Genomic DNA, 22120 nt, shown 5'->3' on the forward strand with positions numbered 1-22120 from the left:
TTCTGTCTCTCTCTCTCTCTCTGCTCTTCTCCCTTTCCCCCTTTCCTTCCATAACCCACTAAATAAATATCCAACCTCACTCTGCATGGCATGCCTATCCATGTCTCTATCTCTTACCCACCACGTGGCTCCCACTTCTGGAGACCTACAGCATGGTCTCATGGTGTGCCTGTCTGTCTGTCTCTCCTCGTGAGACTGGCTGCCCCATTGAGGTCTCTCACCTAACATGCGGTTCCCTGCCTTGCACTCACAACCCACCCATTCAGAGAACTGTGCTGTTCCTGCCTGAGAGTAGCTGCTCTCGGGACCACTGACCACTGCCTGCTGCCACTTGAGGACCTGCAGCATTTCTGCAGCTGCAGCCACTGGGGATCTGCAGCATTTTTACTTAATCCATTACAGCTACCACAGCAGGGGACTGAGCAAGGCTGCTGGTAGCAGGGTACCTGAGGCCCCAGGAGGGCTGAGGCTCCAGTGTTGGGGTCCAACCTCAACAAAAATACCTTTCTCCAGAGTAGAGGCATGGAAATTTAGAAATATAGTAAAGAATAAAAAGACGTGAATGAAAAATACAAAACAGAGACATATATAGGATAATATTGGAAGGGAATTCCAATGAGTACTGAAAATTCACCTGCTTTTCATTTCCAACTGCTTAAAATACCCCTGACCCCAAAACGTAGGAGTAAGACAAACTGCATTAACACGATACAAGGAAATGAACAGACCAATCGAAGGTCACAGGCTACATCCATAGTTAAACATTCTGTTGCTAGAACAAAACAAGTCACCAAGTCATACCCACACCCTAGACCAAAACATTTTGTAGCAAAACCACTCCCTGGGTAGAATCCAAAGTTATCTCCATAAAGGGAGCTGGAACTTAGCTGAATCCTTAGACATTTGTTGGATGTAGGAACAGATCTACTTCTTTATTCCTGGAGCACATCACCATGGAGAGGTCAGAGCACTTCCAAGAGGTTGGGTCAGAGCAGAGAATCCCAGAACCCAGGGCTTTTCTGACCCCTGTGCTCAGGTTGTGTCTGTCTGCCCACAGCAGTGTCCCCGTGAGGCGGAGACCAGCTCGCAGGATCCTGAGCCAGGTCACAGTGCTGACATTTAAAAGGGATGCGTTGCTGGAACAAATAGGTGTCATTGGCGGGAACCTCACCGGTATCTTCATTCACCGAGTCACTCCGGGCTCTGCAGCCGATGAGATGGCCTTGCGTCCTGGCACCCAGATCATGATGGTGAGTGAGAGTCAGAGGCTGTGTCACTGCCAGGCTTCCGGGCCAGGGTAGGGGTGATTGGCGGGAGACAACGGTCTGGCTCAGTTCTGTTCTGGGCTGACGGAAAGTGCTGCTCACATCTATTGATGAGGGTCATGGAAGGGAAACCCAGCCCTCTTCCCATGCCTGGCAGTTCAGATCCTGCAGAGCCTGGAAACTCAGAGAAGGCCACCGGACTGTGTTGACTCTGACCAGGAACCTTGGTGTGTCCTGGAGGTGAAATTCGGGGACCTTGTACCTGTCACACAAGTGATCTAGCCCTGAGCTGTACCCCAGCATTGGCCAAGCTTGAGGAAGCCTTTCCAGTGGTGTAGGGTTTTGACTGTGGGCTCTCTTTAACTTTGATGATCTTATTGTTACTTTGTATAAGTACATGATATAAAATTCACCATTTTAACTACTGAGCTTCATTGGAAAATGTTCAAATCTGGACAGAGCACAAATATATATATATATATATATATATATATATATATATATATGTAAAACATAAATTATTCTTATTAAGTGAATACATGGGTGGGGATGGTGATTTTGATGTGGTCTATGTGGAACCTCACGTGTGACTCAGTTTCTATCTGGAGTCCATTCTGACTTATATGTCATTTGAGTTTAAGCTTGCTTGCTCTGCTTGTTCCAATAACCTGGGAGGCTGTGGGAAACTCCTGACTTAGCCCCTGGGAAAAAAACATTCTATCTGTAGGAGCCAGCCATGATAAGCTAAATATGAGCAGATCACCCAAAGGAAGTTCTTTACTTCCAACCATTAGCACCTGCCAGAGTAGGACCCAGTCATCCATAACTTTAATGGAGGCCCGAGTCTCAGTAGTTTACCATGAAGCCATACCTGGTTGCAGGAAAAACCATAAACTAAGATTACCTGAGCACCACCCAAGAACAGACCATCCAAAAGAAATGCCTAACATTCCAACAGCTGTAGATAGGTTCACCTGCTAGCACACACTCACCAGGGAACCCCTGGACAAATGTCAGACAATCAGGGGTCCTGAACCTCAGAAACCCCTCACACCCACCTTTACTACTATAAAAACCCAACTCTAAGTGAGCTGGGGACTCTCCGCTTATTCCAATACGTTGGACATGCGGAGAGACCGTGTTTGCAAACTTGTATAAAATAAAGGCCCTTTTCTTTTACATACGGGACTCGGTCTCCTTGTTGGATTTTGGGGGACTTCACAGATCTGGGTATGGCACTATATAGTAAAACGAATACTGCTGACACCAAACCTCAGGAACATCAAGATAGAAAGCGAGGTTGCTCCCGAGCAGCAAGCATGTGTTGGAGAGGAGGCTGCTCACTCAGGGACAGGAATGATCCTGTGGTTAGACACTGACTGACTGACTGTGCTCTGCTTTGTCCTGCCTTTGCATATAAGCAAATTCTGAAATAAACTCTGGGCAGTTTGGCTGTTTTGGCATGACCAAATAGGCCTCCCTGTTCTGTCCTGTGTTTTCTGTCTCAGTTTCATTCATCTGACATTTCCTTCCCTTAACGTCCCCATTCTCATTTCCAAGTTGATGTCTTAAATAAATGATAATTCTTGTCTGGGTACCATTACGTTAACAGTGCTAAAATCCCAGTATCAGTCTCCAGAACAAACCCATCTCAAGGGTTTGAGATAGTGCATGAGTGAAGGGCAGAGAATTGTTGAAAGGGCACATGTGAATCTTAAGACTCAATTACATAAAATGAAAAGGGAGGTTACACCCACAGTCATCATGTATGCATTTTATTTTAAAATTTTACATTTTTAGAATGTGGATATCTGTGAGCAATCTGCCATGAGTAGACTTTGGCATGAGAGCACCGCCATATGATTTGCTCAGGTCTATGGAAGAATCCATCTACTGGTTCTTGAAGGGGCCCTGCCCTTGTTTTGGTGTGGGGAGAGGGCATGTCTGTGTTTTTTCACAGAATGAAAATGAAGCTCAATTGGTGTGTTATGTGGAGCAGAGATATGCTGATCTTGATGTCGCTGATGATAATCCTGAAAAGCCAGAGTGAGACCGATTGGGCCTAAGTTCCTGATCCACCTATTTTACATCCTGCTGTTTGAGAAGGAAAGGAGATTGTGGTCACAGTCAGCCATACACGTCCTTCAGATTGAGCTGCCACACAGCAGCTTCTGATTACTTGGATTTTTCCTATGTTAGGTATGGCAAAGGAATTCCTGTATGTGTTGCAAAGAATATTGCTTTGGAAGGATGTCTTGGAGTGTTCCCAAAATTAATTATGGAACATGATAAACAATGTACCTATTATACAAAGTTATTGCTTCCTCGGGTAATTGGGTAAATGATATTCACCCCCTCAACCGTTTCCTCCATGCATGAAGGAACTGAGAGAGTCCAATAGAACACTGTTGTGGAGACGATGCACTGGCATTATCCCATTAAAGTACAACATCACAGGGACGTCACAGGACATTCTGGACTGGTCTGGGGATCAAGACGGTTATAGTGACTCTTACCTATTGTCTGCAACAGAATATTGGGACCAAGGACTGCCTGCTGAAGTTTGGTATTCCGGTACAAAATTCCCACAGACTTTTGTTTGGAAACTTGCTGCTGCCATGGGAACAGTGGCAGGACAACCCAGGTCTTCGAAGCCTGTTTGCCCCCTGAAAGGAACTGTTTTGACTTGTATGAATGTTTTACGTTCTTTTGGTGGGAAAGATAAAAGTCTTCATGAGTGGTTTTCTGTTTAATGTATCATGTCATGATTGCATTTTGATTAATTGTATTTCCCAAGTGAATGATCATATCCATGTATTACTGTTGAAACAACCTTCTTTTGTAATGTTGTCTGTGCAGGTAAATGATCCATGGTTTGATGACAAAGGGTTGCGAGTAATTGAAGAAATCGAGAAAGCTGTAAGTGACAGAACGCGTTGCTGGATTAGCCGTGGCAGGAATGTCTGCTCGTGTTGTTATGACCGCTACTGTGGCTGCTTCAGTGGCCTTGTCTCAGTTTATTTGAAATCCTAGGTCTGTTAATTATCTAAGGATGTTTCTATGACATTGGAGACACAAGAAGATACAGATGCGAAAATGGAAGATAAATTGAACGCCTTGTATGATGTGGTGCAATCTCTGGGAGATGAACCCCAAAGTCTGAAAACCAGAGTCCAATTGAAATGTCATGCTGATTATGAATGGGTCTGTGTTACATCTTCTGTGTGTAATGAAAATGTTATCGGTTGAGAGAGAGATAAGTCACATCTTGCAGGAATCTGGCATGATTGTAATGAATCTTTAGATTTGGCTAAATCACATCAAGAGATTTTGGAAATGAAAAAGGCTAAATTAGATTTTGATTCAGCAAAAGCAACTGAAGGTGCTTCGGTGCAGTTTGAAAAGGCTGTTCCATTACGGTCAGTATTTACTTCACTTCTTAGCAGCATTGCAGTTACCGGAGCTTGTGTTCTACTGGGTGTAATTTATCGATCTATAGTTTTCAAGCTGATATTAAATTCATTGTGGAAAGTGGGCTCAGAACTTCTTGGAGTAAAACTCTGTATGTTTCCCTAAACTTGATGCCAGAGACTGGCAGTCTAACAGGGGTAAATTTTCTTTGCATCCTTTCCATATAGGACAGAATATTAATGATGGAATTCATGCTTCTATTACGGGTGAGACTAGAGTGAGGTAAGGAAGCCCTAGACAGATGCCGTCATCTGTGGGACTCTGAGGGGTCTTCAAAAGACAATGAAAAGGGGAGTTTCGGGTTCTCTGGCAGAAAGAGCGAGGGCAGAGCCCCAAACCTGCTGGACTCTCCCTGGGGCTGAATATGATGGTGAGTGTAACAACTCAGCCCAATCTCCAGAACTGGGGAGAAACACACCCACTGAGTTGGGAGTCTGTCAAAGCAGGAAATTTTTTAATGGTATCAAACAGGGACTTATATAGGGTTGTGATGGAGGTGGAGAAGCTTGGGATGGGCCAAGGCAGAGTAAGGAACAAGGGCCAATAACATTCTGCCATGTTAGAGGTGGCTGGGCAGAGGTGGGCAGAGGCAGGCCTAGGTTAGATAGACAAAGACAAGTCTCCAAACTTGAGCCACGCTCGGGAAGTTACACTACACCCCACCAGGCTCAGGTTAGGATTAGGAAGTTAACGCCCTTCACAGTAGCCACAAATAGAGTAAAATTTCTCAGAGTAACTCTAACCAAACAAGTGGAAGACTTGTCTGACAAGAACTTTAAATCTTTGAAGAAAGAAATTGAAGAAGACACCAGAAAGTGGAAAGATCTCTCATGCTCTTGGGTAGGCAGAATTAACATAGTAAAAATGGCAACCTTACCAAAAGCAATCTACAGATTCAATGCAATGCTCATCAAAATCCCAGCAAAATCCTTTACAGACCTCAAAAAAATGGTACTCAACTTCATATGGAAAAGCAAAAATCCCAGGATAGCCAAAACAGTTCTGTACAATAAAAGAACTTCTGGAGGCATCACAATCCCTAACTTCAAGCTCTACTACAGAGCTACAGTACTGAAAACAGCCTGGTATTGGCATAAGAACAGACAGGAGGACCAACGGACACGAATAGAAGACCTGGATATTAGTCTACACATTAATCCACACACGTTCGAACACCTGATTTTTGACAAAGAAGCAAAAAAAAATCAAATGGAAAAAAGCATATTTAACAAATGGTGCTGGCATAACTAGATATCAACATGTAGAAGAAGGAAAATAGACCCATATCTATCACCATGCACAAAACTGGATCAAATGGATCAAATGGATCAAAGACCTCAACATAATGCCAACCACACTGAACCTTATAGAAGAGAAAGTAAGAAGTACACTTGAATGCATTGGCAAGGAGACCACTTCCTAAATATAACCCCAGCAGCACAGACACTGAGAGAAACAATTAATAAATGGGACCTCCTGAAACTGAGAAGTTTCTGTAAAGCCAAGGACAATGTCAACAAGAAAAATGACAGCCTACAGAATGGGAAAAGGTCTTCACCAATCCCACATCACACAGAGGTCTGATATCCAAAGTATACAAAGAACTCAAGAAATTGGTCATCAAAAGAACAACTAATAAGTAAAAAAATTGAGTACAAACCTAAACAGAGAACTCTCAAAAGAGGAATATAAAATGGCTGAAAGACACTTACGGAAACGTTCAACATCCTTAGTCATCAGAGAAATACAAATCAAAACAACTCTGAGATTCCATCTTACACCTGTAAGAATGGCCAAAATCAAAAGCACTGATGACAACTTATGCTGGAGAGATTGTGGGGAAAAGGGAACACTTCTGCATTGCTGGTGGGAGTGCAAGCTGGTACAGCCCCTTTGGATGTCAGTGTGGCAATTTCTCAGAAAATTAGGAAATAGTCTTCCTTAAATCCCAGGAATACCACTTTTGGGTATATATCCAAAGGATTCTCAACTGTGCCACAAGGACATGTGCTCAACTGTGTTCATAGCAGCTTTGTTTGTCATAGCCAGAACCTGAAAACAACTTAAATGCCCCTCAACCAAAGAATGGATGAGGAAAATGTGATACACAATGGAGTACTACACAGCAGAATAAAATAACGACAGCTTGAATTTTGCAGGAAAATAGATGGAGCTAGAAAACATCATTTTGAGTGAGGTAACCCAGACACAGAAAGATAATTATCACATGTACTCACTCACAGGTGGTTTTTAAACATAAAGCAAAGAAAGCCAGCCTACAAACCACAATCCCAGAGAACTTAGACAACAATATGGACATTAAGAGAGACATACAGAGATCTAATCTACATGGGAAGTAGAAAGTAGAAAAACACAAGATCTCCTGAGTAAATTGGGAGCCTGGGGACCTTGGGAGAGGGTTGAAGGGGAAGAAAGAGACAGGGAGGGGAGCAGTGAAAAATGTAGAGCTCAATAAAAGTCAATAAACACACACACACACACACACACACACACACACACACTCACACAAAAGGAAGTTACACTAGGCCTCATGCCTAGGCCTCATGATGCCCAAAAGTTGGAATGTGTGGGAGACCATGAGTGACTCGGTTTCCACCTGGAGTCCATTCTGACTTATAAGTCATTTGAGTTCAAGCTTGCTTGCTTTGCTTTTTTCAATAACCTTGAGGTCTGTGAGAAACTTCTGATTTAGCGCGTAAGAAAAGAACACTCTTTAGTAGAAAGTATACGGCTGACAACAAACCCCAGAAGCATCGAGATACAAAGTCAGGCTGCGTGGTGATAGACATGGATCTATTTTCATTCTTCTACAGGTTAACATCCAGTTATGCCAGCACCATTTGTTAAAAATCAGCTGTTCATAGGTTTGTGGATTAATATCCGGGTCTGCGATTCGATTCCAATGGAAGAATGGATAAAGAAAGTGTGGCACATCTACACATGAGTGCACTACTCGGTGTTAAAAAACAATGACATCTTGAATTTTGCATGCAAATGGATGGAAATACAAAACACTATCCTGAGTGAGATAACCCAGGCCTAAAAATATGAATATGGTATTTACTCACTCATTAGTGGATTCAGCCATAAGCAAAGGACATTGAACCTATAGTTCCTGGTCCTAGAAAAGCTAAGTAATAAGGTGAGCCCAAAGAAAAACATATATAGATACTCCTGGAAATTGGAAGCAGACAAGATCACCAGGCAAAAGTTAGGAGCATGGGGGTGAGGGTGGGGTGCGGGGAAGGGGAGAGGGGGAGAGAGAAGTGAGAAGGGTAGGGTTGGGGAGATCTTGGGGGAGTGGAGTGGTTGAGATGGAGGAAGGATGGATATGGGAGCAGGGAAGGAGATATCTTAAATGAGGGAGCCATTTTGAGGTTGGCAAGAGGCTTGGTTCTGGAGGGGTTCCCAGGGGTCCACGGGGATGATCCCAGCTAGGACCCTAGAAAGTAGAGGGGAGGGTGCCTGAAATGGCCGTGTCCTGTAGTCAGACTGATGACTATCTTGAATATCACCATAGAATCTTCGTCCGGAGATGGATGGAGATAGAGACAGAGACCCACATCGGAACACTGGACTGAGCTCTCAAGGTCCAGTTGAAGAGCAGAAGGAGGGAGAATATGAGTAAGGAAGTCAGGACCATGAGGGGTTGGTTCACCCACTGAGATAGTGTGCCTGAGCTAATGGGAGCTCACTAAATCCAGCTGAACTGGGACTGAATGAGCATGGGATCAAACTGGACCCTCTGAATGTGGCTGACAATTGGAGCAACAGAGAAGCCAATGATAATGGCACTGGGATTTGTCTCTACTGCATGTACTGGCTTTTTGGGATCCTAGTCTATTTGGATGCATACCTTCCTAAGCCTGGATGGAGGGGGGAGGACCTTGGACTTCCCATAGGGCAGGGTACCCTGCCCTCTCTTAGGACTGGTAGGGTGTATGTGGGAGTAGGAGTGAAGTGGGACGAAGGGAGGAAGTGGAAATTTTGATTGGTATTATTTATAAAGCAATAAAAAATAAACAAAAACACCCAAATACAAAAGCAAAACAAACAACCCCCCCCAAAAAAAAGGAAAGAAAGAAAAAAAGAAAGAAAGAAAGAAAGGAAGGAAGGATGGAAGTCTGGCTGCTTCTGAGTGGCAAGTGCATGTTGGAGAGGAGGCTGCTCTCTCAAGAACAGGAATGGTTTGTTATTAGATACTGACAATCTATACTGTGCTTTTTCTGCTCTTGTATATAAGCAAGTTCTGGAAGAATCTCTGGTCTATTTGGCTGCCAGAGAGCCCTCCAGATTCCATCCTGTGTCTTCTGTCTCAGCTTCTTTCATCTGACTTTCCTTTGGCCTTGAGGATCCCCACTCCAAGAAACCCCGCTGACATTGCAGAAAGGGCTTCTACAACCACCTACCCAGGTGTGGCATTGTCTAAGGTGGGCTGGGCCCTTTCACATCATCATTATTCAAGAAAATGCCCCATAAACACGTCTGGTCCCAAGAAATACCTAAACTCTGGCATTTAGACATAAACCAGCAAGCCCGCACTCCATTTCTCTCTCCCCTCCCGTGGGAACTTGGGAGTATATCTTTTACCTGCTAAAAGGAAGCACTATTTTTTTTAAATATTTATTCATTTATTATGCATTCAGTATCTGCCTACATGTGTGCCTGCAGGCCAGAGAGGGCACCAGATCTCATTACAGATGGTTGTGAGCCACCATATGGTTGCTGGGAATTGAACTCAAGACCTTTGGAAGAGCAGGCAATGCTCATAACCACTGAGCCATCTCTCCAGCCCCCAGGAAGCACTATTTTTATGTCTGGCAAAAAGGGCCTCTGGCTCTTGCATTAACATCTACTGAGATGCCTATTAGCATATCAAGGTCTATGTCAGCTTCTGTGCCCCTTGAATCTGTACTCAACAAGGGCCTGTTATACACTTCTAGGTCCTCCACCCCCGTTTACACATTCCCCTCTTCCCAGCTACCTGCTCCTTAGCACCACACAGTCCCCTAAGGCTTGTTTCTCCAGGGGCTGCTGAGCGATTGAGAATGTCTCAGTTACTTTTCTGTTGCTGTGCTAGAATGTGGCCTGTAAAGGACACAGCTTATGGGTTCCAGAGGGCTTGAGCTTAGGATGTTAGAGCCAGGACACAGAGGGAGGGCTCACATCTTGATGTGACAGCAGGAGGCAGAGGGAGCACTGCAGATGAATGGGCTTTACAAACCTCAGAGTTGTCCCCAGTGACCTGCCTCCTCCAAAAGGGCACACTTCCTACTCCTTCCCAGACAGGCCCATCAACCAGGACCAGGTAGTCAAACATAGGAGCCTATGGAGACCATTCTCATCCAAACCCCCAGAGAGGAGGGAGGAGCTCACCAAGTCTAAGGAAAGACAGTAAGGAGCAGAGTAAGTCACAAAGCAGCTCCAGAGAACTGGGGAAGAGCTGGAGAGCTGCAGGGAGGGAAGGGAACTTAGATCAGTTGCTAGAAGCCCTGCCTGCCATTCCCAGCACCACAGAAAGCCAGGCGTGGTGGCACACACGTGTATTCCCAGCACCTAAGACATAAGCAGGAGGACTGGAGAGGTGACTCAGCACACAGACATATGTGCAGGCAGAACACCAATGCACATGAAATAAAAATATGTTTAAAAAAAGACATAAGCAGGTGGATCAAAAGCACAAGGTCATCCTCACTGCTGTGGAGGTTTGAATGAGAATGGCCCCCAAGTTCATATGTTTGAATGTGAAGAGCCCAGGAATAAGGGGAAAAAAGTGTATGCTTGTAGCCTACACGCATATTTCTGGGTGTATTAGGACTGATAGCCACTTTGACCCTCTGCCCTGCATTCTGCCAGGCGGGGGAAAAGACAATTTAAAGGAACCCACAACTATGTAAACATTTTAAACTAACACCCTATAATCAAAAGCTTCAAATCCCCGATCTCCCCCTCCCCATCTCAGAGGTGGCCAGAGAGTGCTAGCTCAAGAGATGCCCGACAAACCATAAATTCCAATATGTATTCTCAGACTCCTGTGTAACACCTGACTATAAGAAGGAATCTGTAGCCCTCCCTCGCGGCTACAGGGTCAAATAATTCTTGGTAGTTCTAAGTAGTTAGAACCCTTTCTGTCCCCACGATGTTTTTGAATAAAGATGTTTCTGGTTTTATAGACTTCCGTGGTCTGTCCCCGTTATTTACACAATTCCAGGACCCAAGAAACGCTTGATCTGCCCACACTTGCTAGAATGTAAAGCTTTGGGGGGCGGGACCACGAATGTGAGATTCACTAGCAGTGACTACCGCCAGTGGCCTTGGTGGACCTCCAGTTGGTGGATTGGTGATCTCCACTTTTATCCTAGATACCTGTAGACAGTGGTCCCTGTAGACTCCCTCATGTCTTTCAGGCCTGAGGGTGGCCTCAGCTAGCTGAGCTAGGTCCTGGACACTGTCCAAGGTGCTGGGAGTCCGTACCTGGAGTCTCGCACCTCTTAGTGCTCTGAGTCTCCTCATACTGCTATGGTTGGAGCACTCTGGGAAACCCTGGTGAGAAATCGAGTGAGATTCCGAGTGTTGGGGGCTGTGGACTCAGACCTTGAATTTCCTGCAATCAACTTGCTATGCTTGCAGCTGCTCTGAGCAAAACACCTTGTTTTCCTGTGTTTGTGGAGTTCCTGATGGCAGGGGAGCGGTTTCTGGTGGGTTTGGCTGGGGTGTGGCTATGAGTTAAGGATCCATAAATAAGAGGCTCTGATACACAATAAAGGGGCACAGTTGTTTCAAGGATGACCCGTGTCTCTGCCTGTGTGTCTTTGTGTGTTTAAATCTCCAGGCCCTTGCCCAGCTCTGGAATGGTCCTGTAGTGCAGGCCTAGTACCGTAGTACACGTAGTAGCATGGACGCTACATCCGAGGGCCACGGGCGAACCTCGGCTGTAGTGGCCTCCCGGAAGACAAGCTAGATTGGCGCCAACGGGAAGAAATTCGCGCCAGGAAGCGCGCCTGGGAGGCAAAGGGGCGGCGCCGGGCCCGTGATTCAGCACGAGAGCGCCAGAGATTGAGGGACGGCGCGGGAACACTGGCGCTGCAGGTGCGAACCAGAGGTTTTCAGGTTCCTGGCGGCGGTGCGGGGCTGGGAGCGGGATGCAAGTCCCGTACGGTGACGCGAGGACTAGGATGCGCGTCTCAGGGACGCCAAGGGTCCCCAGGGACTGGGATACAAGGTTCTACCGGGCAGGGTGAAAGTGTCACGGGTCAAGAGTCCTAGGGGGGCGACCCGCGGAGCTTCAGATGCCGGTTCGCTGTGTGCCGGTCCTGCTAAGGGATCTGGGTCGGGTGGTGCATGGTCCCTGAGGTCACATTGCCGGAATGGTGCCGGCGTCCAGATGCGCGGGAGCCCACTTCGACCATTTTCCAAGTTTCGGGTTCAGTCCGACCCTGCAGCTTCGACTCTATCAACTCTCGGGCTGTGGGCCACTAGGTCTGCCCTGCTCCCCAGCACTCAGGCAGTCCTCGCCCTGCCCAACCCCGCCAGGAAGCCCAAAGCAGTCCCGGGTTTGCTGCTCTGCCCCGGAATCCGCCCTCACCAACTGCGGCCAGAACTTTTAGTAGCCAGCGCTGCCTGGGCGCTGATCTTTCCCCGGGTCAAGGTTGGGGTCAGGAGGCTGGGGAGGCTACCCTGTCGCTGGAGTCGCGGCAAGCAGTGAGCGGTGAGAACGCGATTGTCCAAACCCATCTGCTTTTCTTAGTCTAGTCTCAGGGCCAAGACCCCGGGAAGAGCCTCTTGCTGCTGGCTTCTGCGGGGCTGTCCCTAGTCTTAGCTGAAGCTCTGAGGTGCTTCCGAGTTTCCTGAGCAGCACTGGAGAACTGACTTTAGGTGTTTTGACTCAGGATACCCCCCCCCCCCAATGTGGTAGGAGATAACTTACCACCCCAAAATACACTTCTAAGGCATGGTTTCAGATCTGAGACATTCATGGTTTGAGAAGCAGAACTTTTCTTTCCTTTTCTTCTTGGCTTTTCGAGACCGGGTTCCTCTGCGTTTCCCTGACTGTCCTGGAACTTACTATGTAGACCATGCTAGTTTAGAACTCAGCAATCTACCTACTTCCAAAGAGGGCACCACACCCAACTTGAGAAGCAGAACTTTCATTTTGTTAGTTTGTTTTTCCGGATAAGGTTTCTCTTCGTAGCCCTAGCTGTCTTAGAACTCACTCTGTAGACTAGGCTGGTCTCAAAGTTAGAGATCTTCCTGCTTCTGCCTCCCAAGTGCTGGGATTAAAGACCTGTGCTACCACTGCTCAGCTTGTTTTGGTTTTAAGGAAGAGTCCTCTGTAACTCTGTCAGGCCTTGAACTACAAATTGTCCCGTCTCTACCTCCCAGGGACTGGGGTTACCAGTACATTACACTACGCCCAATTTTGTGCACCCCCTATTTAGTGTATAGGCTAAACAAAGCATCTAGAATCACAGGTCTTACTGTGATCAAGGCAAAGGCGGCTGCCAGGACAGGGGCTGGGAGGAGGGAGGGGCCAGCAGCAAGAGCAGGAGGGAACAGTGGAGTTGGAGCCCACTGGGTTGGCGCCTGCCCCTTCAGGGTGGACAATGGCAGCCATCCCTGAAGGGTGACCGTGATTGGTGTGCTTGGATTTCTTCCCTTGAGCCACAGGCTCCCAGGTCAAAGGCCAAGAGCAGAGAGGCTGGTCCCCATCCCTCCCTGGAGTGGCCTGGAGTCAGGGTTCCCACCCTATCCTTGGCCCAGACTACCTGTGACCTAATTTGCCCTGGTTTGGTACCCTTTGCTAAGAGAGCATCTGAACTGGCTGGCCTCCTGCTCTCCAAACTGGTCTCCAGCAAGGCCTCCACCCTCACCTTCAGTTGCCTGTGGGGGGAAGGGGTGGGGGGCACATGAAAGACCCAGCAGCAGGGCAGACATTCTCAGGTGGCTGGGGCTCTGCAGAGCGCACTTTCCTCCAGTCCCCTTTCTCTTCACAGCCTCCTTTGAGCTTCCTTGAGCTATGGTGGTGGACAGTGGAGCAGGGGAGGGGCAGCAGGGGGCTGGGACTTCCTGCTTGAGTGGGGAGCTGGATAGGGAGGTCTGTGGCTGGTTTTAGTTTACTCAGAATCTTCCTGGTCCCAATCACATCACTTTCCTAGAAAATGAAACTGAAGTGGGCGGGAGTCACATGACAGGGTTGAGCTTTATACTGTGCTGCTCCAGCCCCACTTCTCTCTGTCCTGCAGGGCTGCAGGTAGCAGCATGGAGTGTCCTCACTGCGGGCATGTATCCCGGGAGGAGTCACCCAGGTTCTGCAGCCAGTGTGGACCAAAACTGTCTTCTGCAGCTCCTGTACAAGGTGAGGTGGGGAGCGCACAGTGGGACTCCAGGATGGAGTAGGGTCCCTTCCTTCTCCGGTGGGCACTAGTGGCCGAGCTTTCCTGAGAACTTGTGTTTTCCTCAGAGCAGGCTGCTCTGGTTCCGGCTACAGGTGCCTACCACTTTAAAAGAAAAGTTGGTTTTGGTTTCAGTTCTTGGTGAGAGCCTTTGCCAGGAAAGAGCAGCCACTGTTGAGACTGAGACCCCGAGGATGGAAGCCTTGTCCAGCATGACGGGGAGGTGGAGGGTGGGTATTCAAAGTTCAGGGGTGACCGTGAAGTATCACTGTCTCCAGACTTGTGAGTCACAACCTGTGCCCAAGCCAGGTCCTGCCACCACCCATTCTCAATAAGCCAATGAAAGGAACCAAACTGCAAGCGGAAAGCAGAGGGGCTGGAGAGATGGCTCAGCAGCTGAGGGTACTGCTGCTTTTGCAGAGGACCCAGGCTGGGTTCCCAGAACCCACAAAGTGTCTTACAGCCCCGGGTGACTCCTGTTCCAGGAGATCTGATGGCCTCCACTGACCTCCGCAGGGACCAGGCACACCTGTGACAAACAGATATACATGCAGGCAAAACATTCATACAAGAAAAATGTACAATTTTAAGCTGGGTGGTGGCGGCGCATGCCTTTAATCAGAGCACTTAGGAGGTAGTGGCAGGCGGATCTCAGTGAGTTCGAGGTCAGCCTGATCTACAGAGCTAATTTCTGGACATTTAGGGCTGTTACACCAAGAAACCTTGTCTGAGAAAACCAAAAAAAAAAAAAAAAATACACACACACACACACACACACACACACACAATTTTTAAAAATGTTTAAAGAGAAAGTAATGTGTAGGACGAGGGGCCACTTGTTCTTCCCAGGCACCCAGCTAGCTTAGACCAGAAATAATCACACAGAAAACTGTATTAATTAAACCACTGCTTGGCCCATTAGCTCTAGCTTCTTATTGGCTAACTCTCATATTAATTTAACCCATTTCTATTAATCTGTATATCGCCAGGTGACAGTGCCTTATTGGCAAAGTTTTGGTAGTCTGACTCTGTCGGTGGCTTCAAAGCGTCTCTCTCTCTGCCTTCCAACTCCCTGCATTCAGTCCAGTTCCTGCCCCGCCCCCGCCTCGCCTACCTAAGTTCTGCCCTATCAACAGGCCAAGGCAGTTTCTTTATTCATTAGCAATAAAAGCAACACAGACAGAAGGACCTCCTACAGTAAAGAGGCAGAAAAAGGAGATTCATTCAATGTGTCCACACCAGTAAGAGGGAACTTACCCAGTCACATAGTCAGAATCTGAACCCTGTGCAGCTTGGGCCTGCGGTTCAGGTCTTGCTGGCTTCAGTGTGGAGGGAACCTTAGGGTGCTGCTGTGGCTCCTTGGAGGAGTCTCTGCTCACAGGTTTATAGACGGGATGGTAAATAGCTAAATATTATGAAGTTGTGGGACAAGTTCACATTTATCTTCTGCCATCTGGTGGTCACCATGTTCTTTGTTCTTTTATTTTGGGTCAGCATATTGACAGAATTTGCTAGCAGCCAATGCATTTGCCAGGAGAATGGGGAGGGGCCCTAGGATCCCAAGCGGAGTGCCCACCTTGCCTCCGCTGCTTCTCTGGCCTCCTCCAGTGCAGAATTTACTGTTAGCTGGTGTTTGAGTTAAGGCCACAGCACAGCCCCTGGCATCCATATATTCAAAGAATCTGGAATGTTTTTGTGGAAGTTCCATCCATCCCAAGTGTCTTACCTCTGGGAGTTCCCTCAATCCAGACTCCACCCCCGAAAAAGCCCACCAAACAATGACCCCAGCTCCTCTCTGCCTTGCTGGAAAGCTCTCTGGGAGGATTGGTATCCATTAAACCTGAGCTTTTTCTAATTCAGTTTGATTTGGTCTGATTCAGATTATTGCATCAGCAGAGAGGTTTATCAGGGTGCAGAAACTTTTCAGGTGGGTGCTGGGAAGTGGGAATTGCTGAGCAAGGCTCTGGTTCTTTCCCAGGATCAGGGAAGACTAGCATGGTTGGGGTGAAGGTTCCTTGTGTTCCTTTGACTTTGAGCTGCCTGAGTTTTACGTGGGAAGGTTGGCTGCTTTCCTCCTCACTGGCATCCACAGTCCCTGCCCCGCCCCTAGCTCAGCAGAGGTTTGGGGTTCAGGTGTGGGGTTTCCTGCTCTTTTCTCATCCACAGCTTTGCTCTCAGGCTGACGGCTGAATGGGGCAGGTGGGTTTACAGCTGGATCTGCTGGCCTCTCAGAAATAGGAGGCCAGGGCCCTCCCGTGTGCCTATTGGTCCTTCTCGTCTCTTAGGTTAGAGATGCCAGGTGTGGCTGGTCAGGCTAGCGGGGACACCTTCATCTGGAGCTGTGGATGGAGAAAGCTCACAATCCCATTTATTACGAGTCAGCAGCTGTGAATAAGGAGGAGCTGCTCTGTGTAGACTGCGGTCTCTTCAGCGTTTCCCTTTTACTTGTATGTGTGAGCATGTGTGTGACTTTGTACATGTACATGTATGATGTGTCTTTGTAAATGTATGTGTGCATGTATCTATCTGTGCATGTGTATGTATGCACACATAATGTATATGTTTATGTGTGTCTTTGTAAATGTGTTTGAGTTCATGTATATGTCTAAGCATGTGTGTGTATGCACACATAAATGTATGTGTTTATTGTGTCTTTGTAAATGTGTTTGAGTTCATGTATATGTCTAAGCATGTGTGTGTATGCACACATAAATGTATGTGTTTATTGTGTCTTTGTAAATGTGTTTGAGTTCATGTATATGTCTAAGCATGTGTGTGTATGCACACATAAATGTATGTGTTTATGTGTGTCTTTGTAAATGTGTTTGAGTTCATGTGTGTGCACATGTATATGTATTTATGTATGTGTCTTTGTAATGTATGTGTACAATATGTCTGCCAATGTGTACATACGCACATGTATATATGTGTGTGTGTATATATGCGCGTGTATATTAAAGGAAGAACCTTTTACTGGACTAAAAGGGGGAGATGTTCGGATAATCTGTTTGTACACTGTGTGAAGCTGTGTCTTGGTTTTACCTCACCTGCCGAAGGCACCTTCTGACTGGTTTACTAAAATGTGGAACGACTGTTTGCTAGGCAGGAAAGGACAGACAGGACTTCCCGGGGGAAATGGGAACTCTGGGAAAGAGTCCGGGACATAGGAGATTCACCAGTCAGACACGAGGAGTTTAGATGTAAGGTAATGAGAAGAGGCCACGTAGCAGAATGTAGATTAATATAAATGTGTAATTTAAGTTTTAAGAGCTAATTGGGAACAAGTCTAGGCTAATGTCAAGGTTTCATATATAGTAAGTCTGTGTCATTATATGGGAGCTATGGGTCCAAAGAAAGACCTGTTATATGTACATGTTCATGTATGTATGTGCATTTAGAGGATTTTTTAAAGACAGGATCTCTTTGTACAGCCATGCCTGGCCTGGCACAAAGAGAGACCCGCCTGCCTCTGCTAGGGATTAAAGGAGCGTTCTGTCTCCTGGCCATTTAGATGATCTTTAAATCAGCCTGTTAGGTAGCATTCTTACTCAACAGAACCTGAGTTTCTCCTGTGTCCAGGCACTGGGTGCTCCCGTGGGAACCTGGGCAGTGTGTCCCTGCCTTCCAGATCTGCATGTGGACGGCAGTGAGCAGACAGTGTGGGGAGAAGGGGATTGGTAGGGGCTCAGGGAGGAAGTGGATCCACAGGAGCCTGGGGCCTTGGGGAGCAGTTAGGAAGCCGGGCTAAGAAGGTTCCAGGCAGCATGTGGCGTGTGAGGCAGAGCCCGAGCTCAGACACAGCCAAGTTTGGAAGCAGACGTTGTAAGTAAAATTCAGACTCAGGCTTGACGTTTGAAGTGAGTGTGTGGGACACAGCTCTGGATAGGTGTGTGTCTGATGTCACCAGCACTGAGACACGTGACTGGGCATTGCTGGCCTGAGGACCCCTCAGAACTCTGGCTGGGGATTCCATTCAGGGGGCAGCCCGACCACCCCTCAGAGGTCATGTCTGGATTATATTCAGGTGCAGCCATGTCCTTGACCTCTGCCACAGCAGGGAGTAAAACAAAACTAGCAAGTGTCTGGGTGACACAGGGAGACAGGACTCATTTGAGGAGAGAAAGACAAGGGTCTGAGCAGTTGTCACAGAATTTGGGGGCTTTGAAGCTGCCTAATCTGTGTGAGTGTGTGGGTGTGACTGGGGCTTCTCTGAGGAGCCAGTGGGAGTCCTCAGGATTAGACATTGGTGCTGGTGCCCTCCTTGTTCTCCACACCTCTGTCCTTGACTGCGGGGACTGTTTTCAGTTTTCCTGCAGCTTGCAGCCAGACAGGAGTGCTACTGGAGATAAATCACTGACCAAACGGATCCATACTTACCCTAGGTCACATGGAGGCTGGACTCCGTGTCTGGTTCCTTTGGCATTTTGTGGGTTTTCTAACTAGTTGTGCTGAAGTTTCTAGGTGTCATCCAGCAAGATAGGCAAGGCAGGGATCCCCAAGCCATTGCTCGGAAGGCGCCTTGGAGTAGGGTGACCTCCTGAAGAAAGATTGGCTGTGTTTGGGGAGCAAGTCATGCTGCGGGCGTCTTGCACGCACTGGGGGATCCACTGGTGTAGACATTGGGAGCAGGTGGGCACTCGGGCCATGCAGTTTGTTTTGCTTTTCCATCTTATTTGTCCCCTGGGTTCTGTAATCTCTGGTCCTACCCTATAAATCTGGGAGCAGATAGAGCATACAAGGCCTCAGAGAAGGTGGCTCTCAGGGGATATTGGTGGGGTTAGGGGTCCTGTTTGCCCTCCCTGGAACTTGCTGCTCTTCCCTGGTGTGATCATACCTTCACTTGCCCCAGCAGATTCAGCGAACAATGAAGTCTTCGTGGTGGCATCAGCTTCAGAGGGGAAGACTGAGCAGGGGGAAGAGCGGAAAGAGGAGGAGTCCCCAGGCTCCAGCAAGGAGCTGGAGAACCCAGAGGAGTCTGATGCCTCCTGGACCATCCAAATGGTGAGCGAGACAGCCACACCTGCTTTGCCTGCCTACATGCTTCTCGCACCTTCTGTCCTGCCTCAAGCTGTTTCCTGATGTGATCTCCTTGGTTCCTGGGGTTGGTCACCTCTCAGTCACTAAACAAAAGAACCAGTGAGTTCCGATCTTATCAGAGAACAGAGGAGAAGACACGGGAGTAAACCCTAGATTCTAGGGTGTGAATACACTCAGAGGAACAGATGTGTGATCTCCTCGCAGGGAAAGGAAGAAGTCCAAACCAAAGGCTGTCTATCTGTCACCAGAAAAAAAATCTTAAAATAACTAGAAAGCCTCAGTATGACAGCACACAGGAAGTGCAGCCTGGGAAAACCGTGGCCTGGATGTGGCGGTGACGCTTACCTGTGAGCTCAACTCTCAGAAGGCAGAGGCAGGAAGATGGAGCGTTCAAGGCCAGTCTTGCCAGCCTGGTCCACTGTGAGACTCTGTCTCAACCTCCTCCTAACCAGGTGCCTGTAGCAAGCAGCTGGGTGTCCTGATGCCTGTCATCCTGTCATTCCAGAGTTTGGAAAGAGACGGGATGCTGAGTTCCAGATCAGCCCCAGCTACATAGTAACAGAGTAAGATTTTGTATCAACATCAAACCAAGCCCAAGGGACAGTTAGTTTGTATTTCAGAATTAGAGGAAAGAAAGTAGCTGAAGGAATCATTGTCAAAAACTTGGAAAATTTGTTTTAAAAAACTTAATCTTAAGCTGTGTGTGACTGCACACCTTTTATTCCAGCACTGGAGAGGCAGACACAGGCAGATCTCTGAGGTCAAGGCCAGTCCTGGTTGACAGGGCAAGTTCCAAGAGAGCAAGAGCTGCAAAGTGAGACCTTGTATCAAAAAACAAAACAAAATAAATAAATCATTGTGACTGGAGAGATGGCTCAGCAGTTAAATGCAATGGCTGCTCTTCCATAGGACCCAGGTTCAAATCCCAGCACCCACATGGTGGTTCTCAATTGTCTGTTACTCTTTCTAGGGTATTGGATACCTCTTCTGGCCTCCATGGGTACAAGCATACATGTAGCGCACATACATGCATGCATGCAGTAAAAAACACCCAATACATAAACTAATAGTAAAAATAACAATAATCATAATAAATTAAAATGTAAAACCAACAAAAACCAGACTCCCAGAGAGAATGTTGAAGTGGTCCATGAGCAGCCGCCCACACACGAGGGATTCTTCGTTGTGTAACACGCAGTTTCTACCCAGAAAGCACAGAGTCGCAAAGACAATAGGCTGGGCTATCCAAAATGAGAGAGAACAGTGAAGCTGTTCTAGAGAATCCCTGTGCTGGAGGTGCAGCGTAGGGCAGAGTGCATCCAGTATGCACAAGAGTCTGGATTTGAACCAGCACCACAGACAGTGTACATTAGCAACACTCCAGTGGATGGTTCCCGGATACCAACTATGAAGTAGGTGCATCTCAGGAAGAGGGGTTGGTGTTGCCTCTGACTAGGTAAGAGGAGGGGCATGATTTGGTCGGAGCTGCACCTTTCAGCTGATGAGAGCGGGAACCTATTAGAGAGAGGTGGTGACCAATGGCACCATGACTGCTGAATCTCACAGAATTGGTCACTCTAAAATGGACTGGGGGCTGGAGAGAAGAATCTGCTTAGCAGTTAAGAGCACTTGCTGTTCGAGACAGGGTCTCCCTGTGTAGCTTTGAAGCCTGTCCTGGAGCTTGCTCTGTAGACCAGGCTGGCCTCAGACTCACAGAGGTTCTTCTCTGCCTCCCGAGGACTGGGATTAAAGGTATTCACCACTACCACCCATTGGACTTTTAATTCTTAATTCAGCTTGGTTTGGTGTGCTTCAGCAGCGGAGACATTTAATATCAGGAAAGGAAACCTTTTGGCAACCTGCTTCTGTCTTTTCTATGGGTAGCTTCTTCGTGCTAACTAACAGGGCGCTCATTGCTAACTTTTCGCTTCCTCTCGGGCTAGGGGTTTGTACGTCTTGCATGAAGGGAAGGTGCCAGGTGCCAGGTGCATTGTGTGGAAAAGCCCTACTAGTTCTTCCTCCCAGGCTGCTCGATGTGAGGTAGTGAGAGCTGACTGCAGGGGGCGGGTACTCCATCTGTGTGTCTTCTGAGAGGCCAGGCTCTGGAGATCTGGCTTGGGTCTTTCTTTGGTGACCTACCTGTCTAGTATCCCTGAAGTATTCCATCTGAAGCAGACAAAAGCCCCACGCTTGTTTACACTGGACATTGGTGTACCTGCCCATCAGTTCACCACACAGACTTGTTCTGAACACCCTCAGAGCCCTTCTTTAGTGTCCCTTCACCTTCCGCCATTGGTGCCAGACTCTCAAAGATGCTGGAGAGCTGGGTTGGTCCCTGTAAGGAAGTGGCCTTCCTGGGCTTTTTCTGAGGTGGAAGCTCCTTTGGATCTTGCAGGAGCAGAGCAGGAGATAACCCTCCCCTGTATGAAGGTGGTCTTTGTCTCAACAGGAAGTGGACCCAGTGGTCTTTGTAGATGCTTCAGGGGACACAGCTGGTGGCCCAGAAGGTTCTCAGTGCTCTCCCAGAAAGAGGAAGAAGAAGGAAACAGCCGGGCTTGAGATCGTGGATGCTGAGCAGGTAGCTTGAGAGCACAGTTATTCAATCACACCCCCATGCCCCCCAGCATTTGGATGCTGAGTCACTGCCACACTCCAAGTGACTGGCTCAGATAGCTGAGGACTGCTGAGGAGCTGAGCCGCCTGTAATGGATTTGCTGAAGGTCCCCGGCAGCTTGCTGCAGGGTCGAGACCATGTGGCAGGTCCCCAAACCAAGGTGGCTGGTCCCCAGCCATGTGGCAGCTAGCTGGTCCCCCGTGAATGGTGTGGGCAGGCGGCGGGTCGTAGACACAGATGCTCTGAGTCTCTGGGACTGCTGGGGACCCGGAAGCAGCCAGTCCCAGAGATCACGCAGCAGGGAAGGTGACTGGTCCCCG

General features: G+C 47.8%; 1 protein-coding gene across 7 annotated transcripts in view; it reads left to right on the plus strand.

The window, feature by feature from the left end:
* Positions 1-11776: 11776 nt before the first annotated feature.
* LOC146893367 (E3 ubiquitin-protein ligase RNF213-like) overlaps positions 11777-22120 on the plus strand; it is a 90553-nt gene continuing 80209 nt past the window's right edge. For 4 of the 7 annotated variants that reach the window (XM_087909672.1, XM_087909675.1, XM_087909674.1 and 1 more), the window contains exons 1-4: positions 11777-11846; positions 14000-14112; positions 18999-19150; positions 21636-21764. In XM_087909672.1, coding sequence (XP_087765798.1) covers positions 14016-14112; positions 18999-19150; positions 21636-21764 — 378 coding nt within the window. In that variant the 5' untranslated portion in view covers positions 11777-11846; positions 14000-14015. The remainder of the gene's footprint in view (positions 11847-13999; positions 14113-18998; positions 19151-21635; positions 21765-22120) is intronic. The other 3 variants (XM_087909673.1, XM_087909678.1, XM_087909677.1) reach the window with 2 other exon arrangements.

Source organism: Myodes glareolus, chromosome 9 (genome assembly GCF_982192425.1).
Source record: "Myodes glareolus chromosome 9, mMyoGla1.1, whole genome shotgun sequence".
NCBI lineage: Eukaryota > Metazoa > Chordata > Mammalia > Rodentia > Cricetidae > Myodes > Myodes glareolus.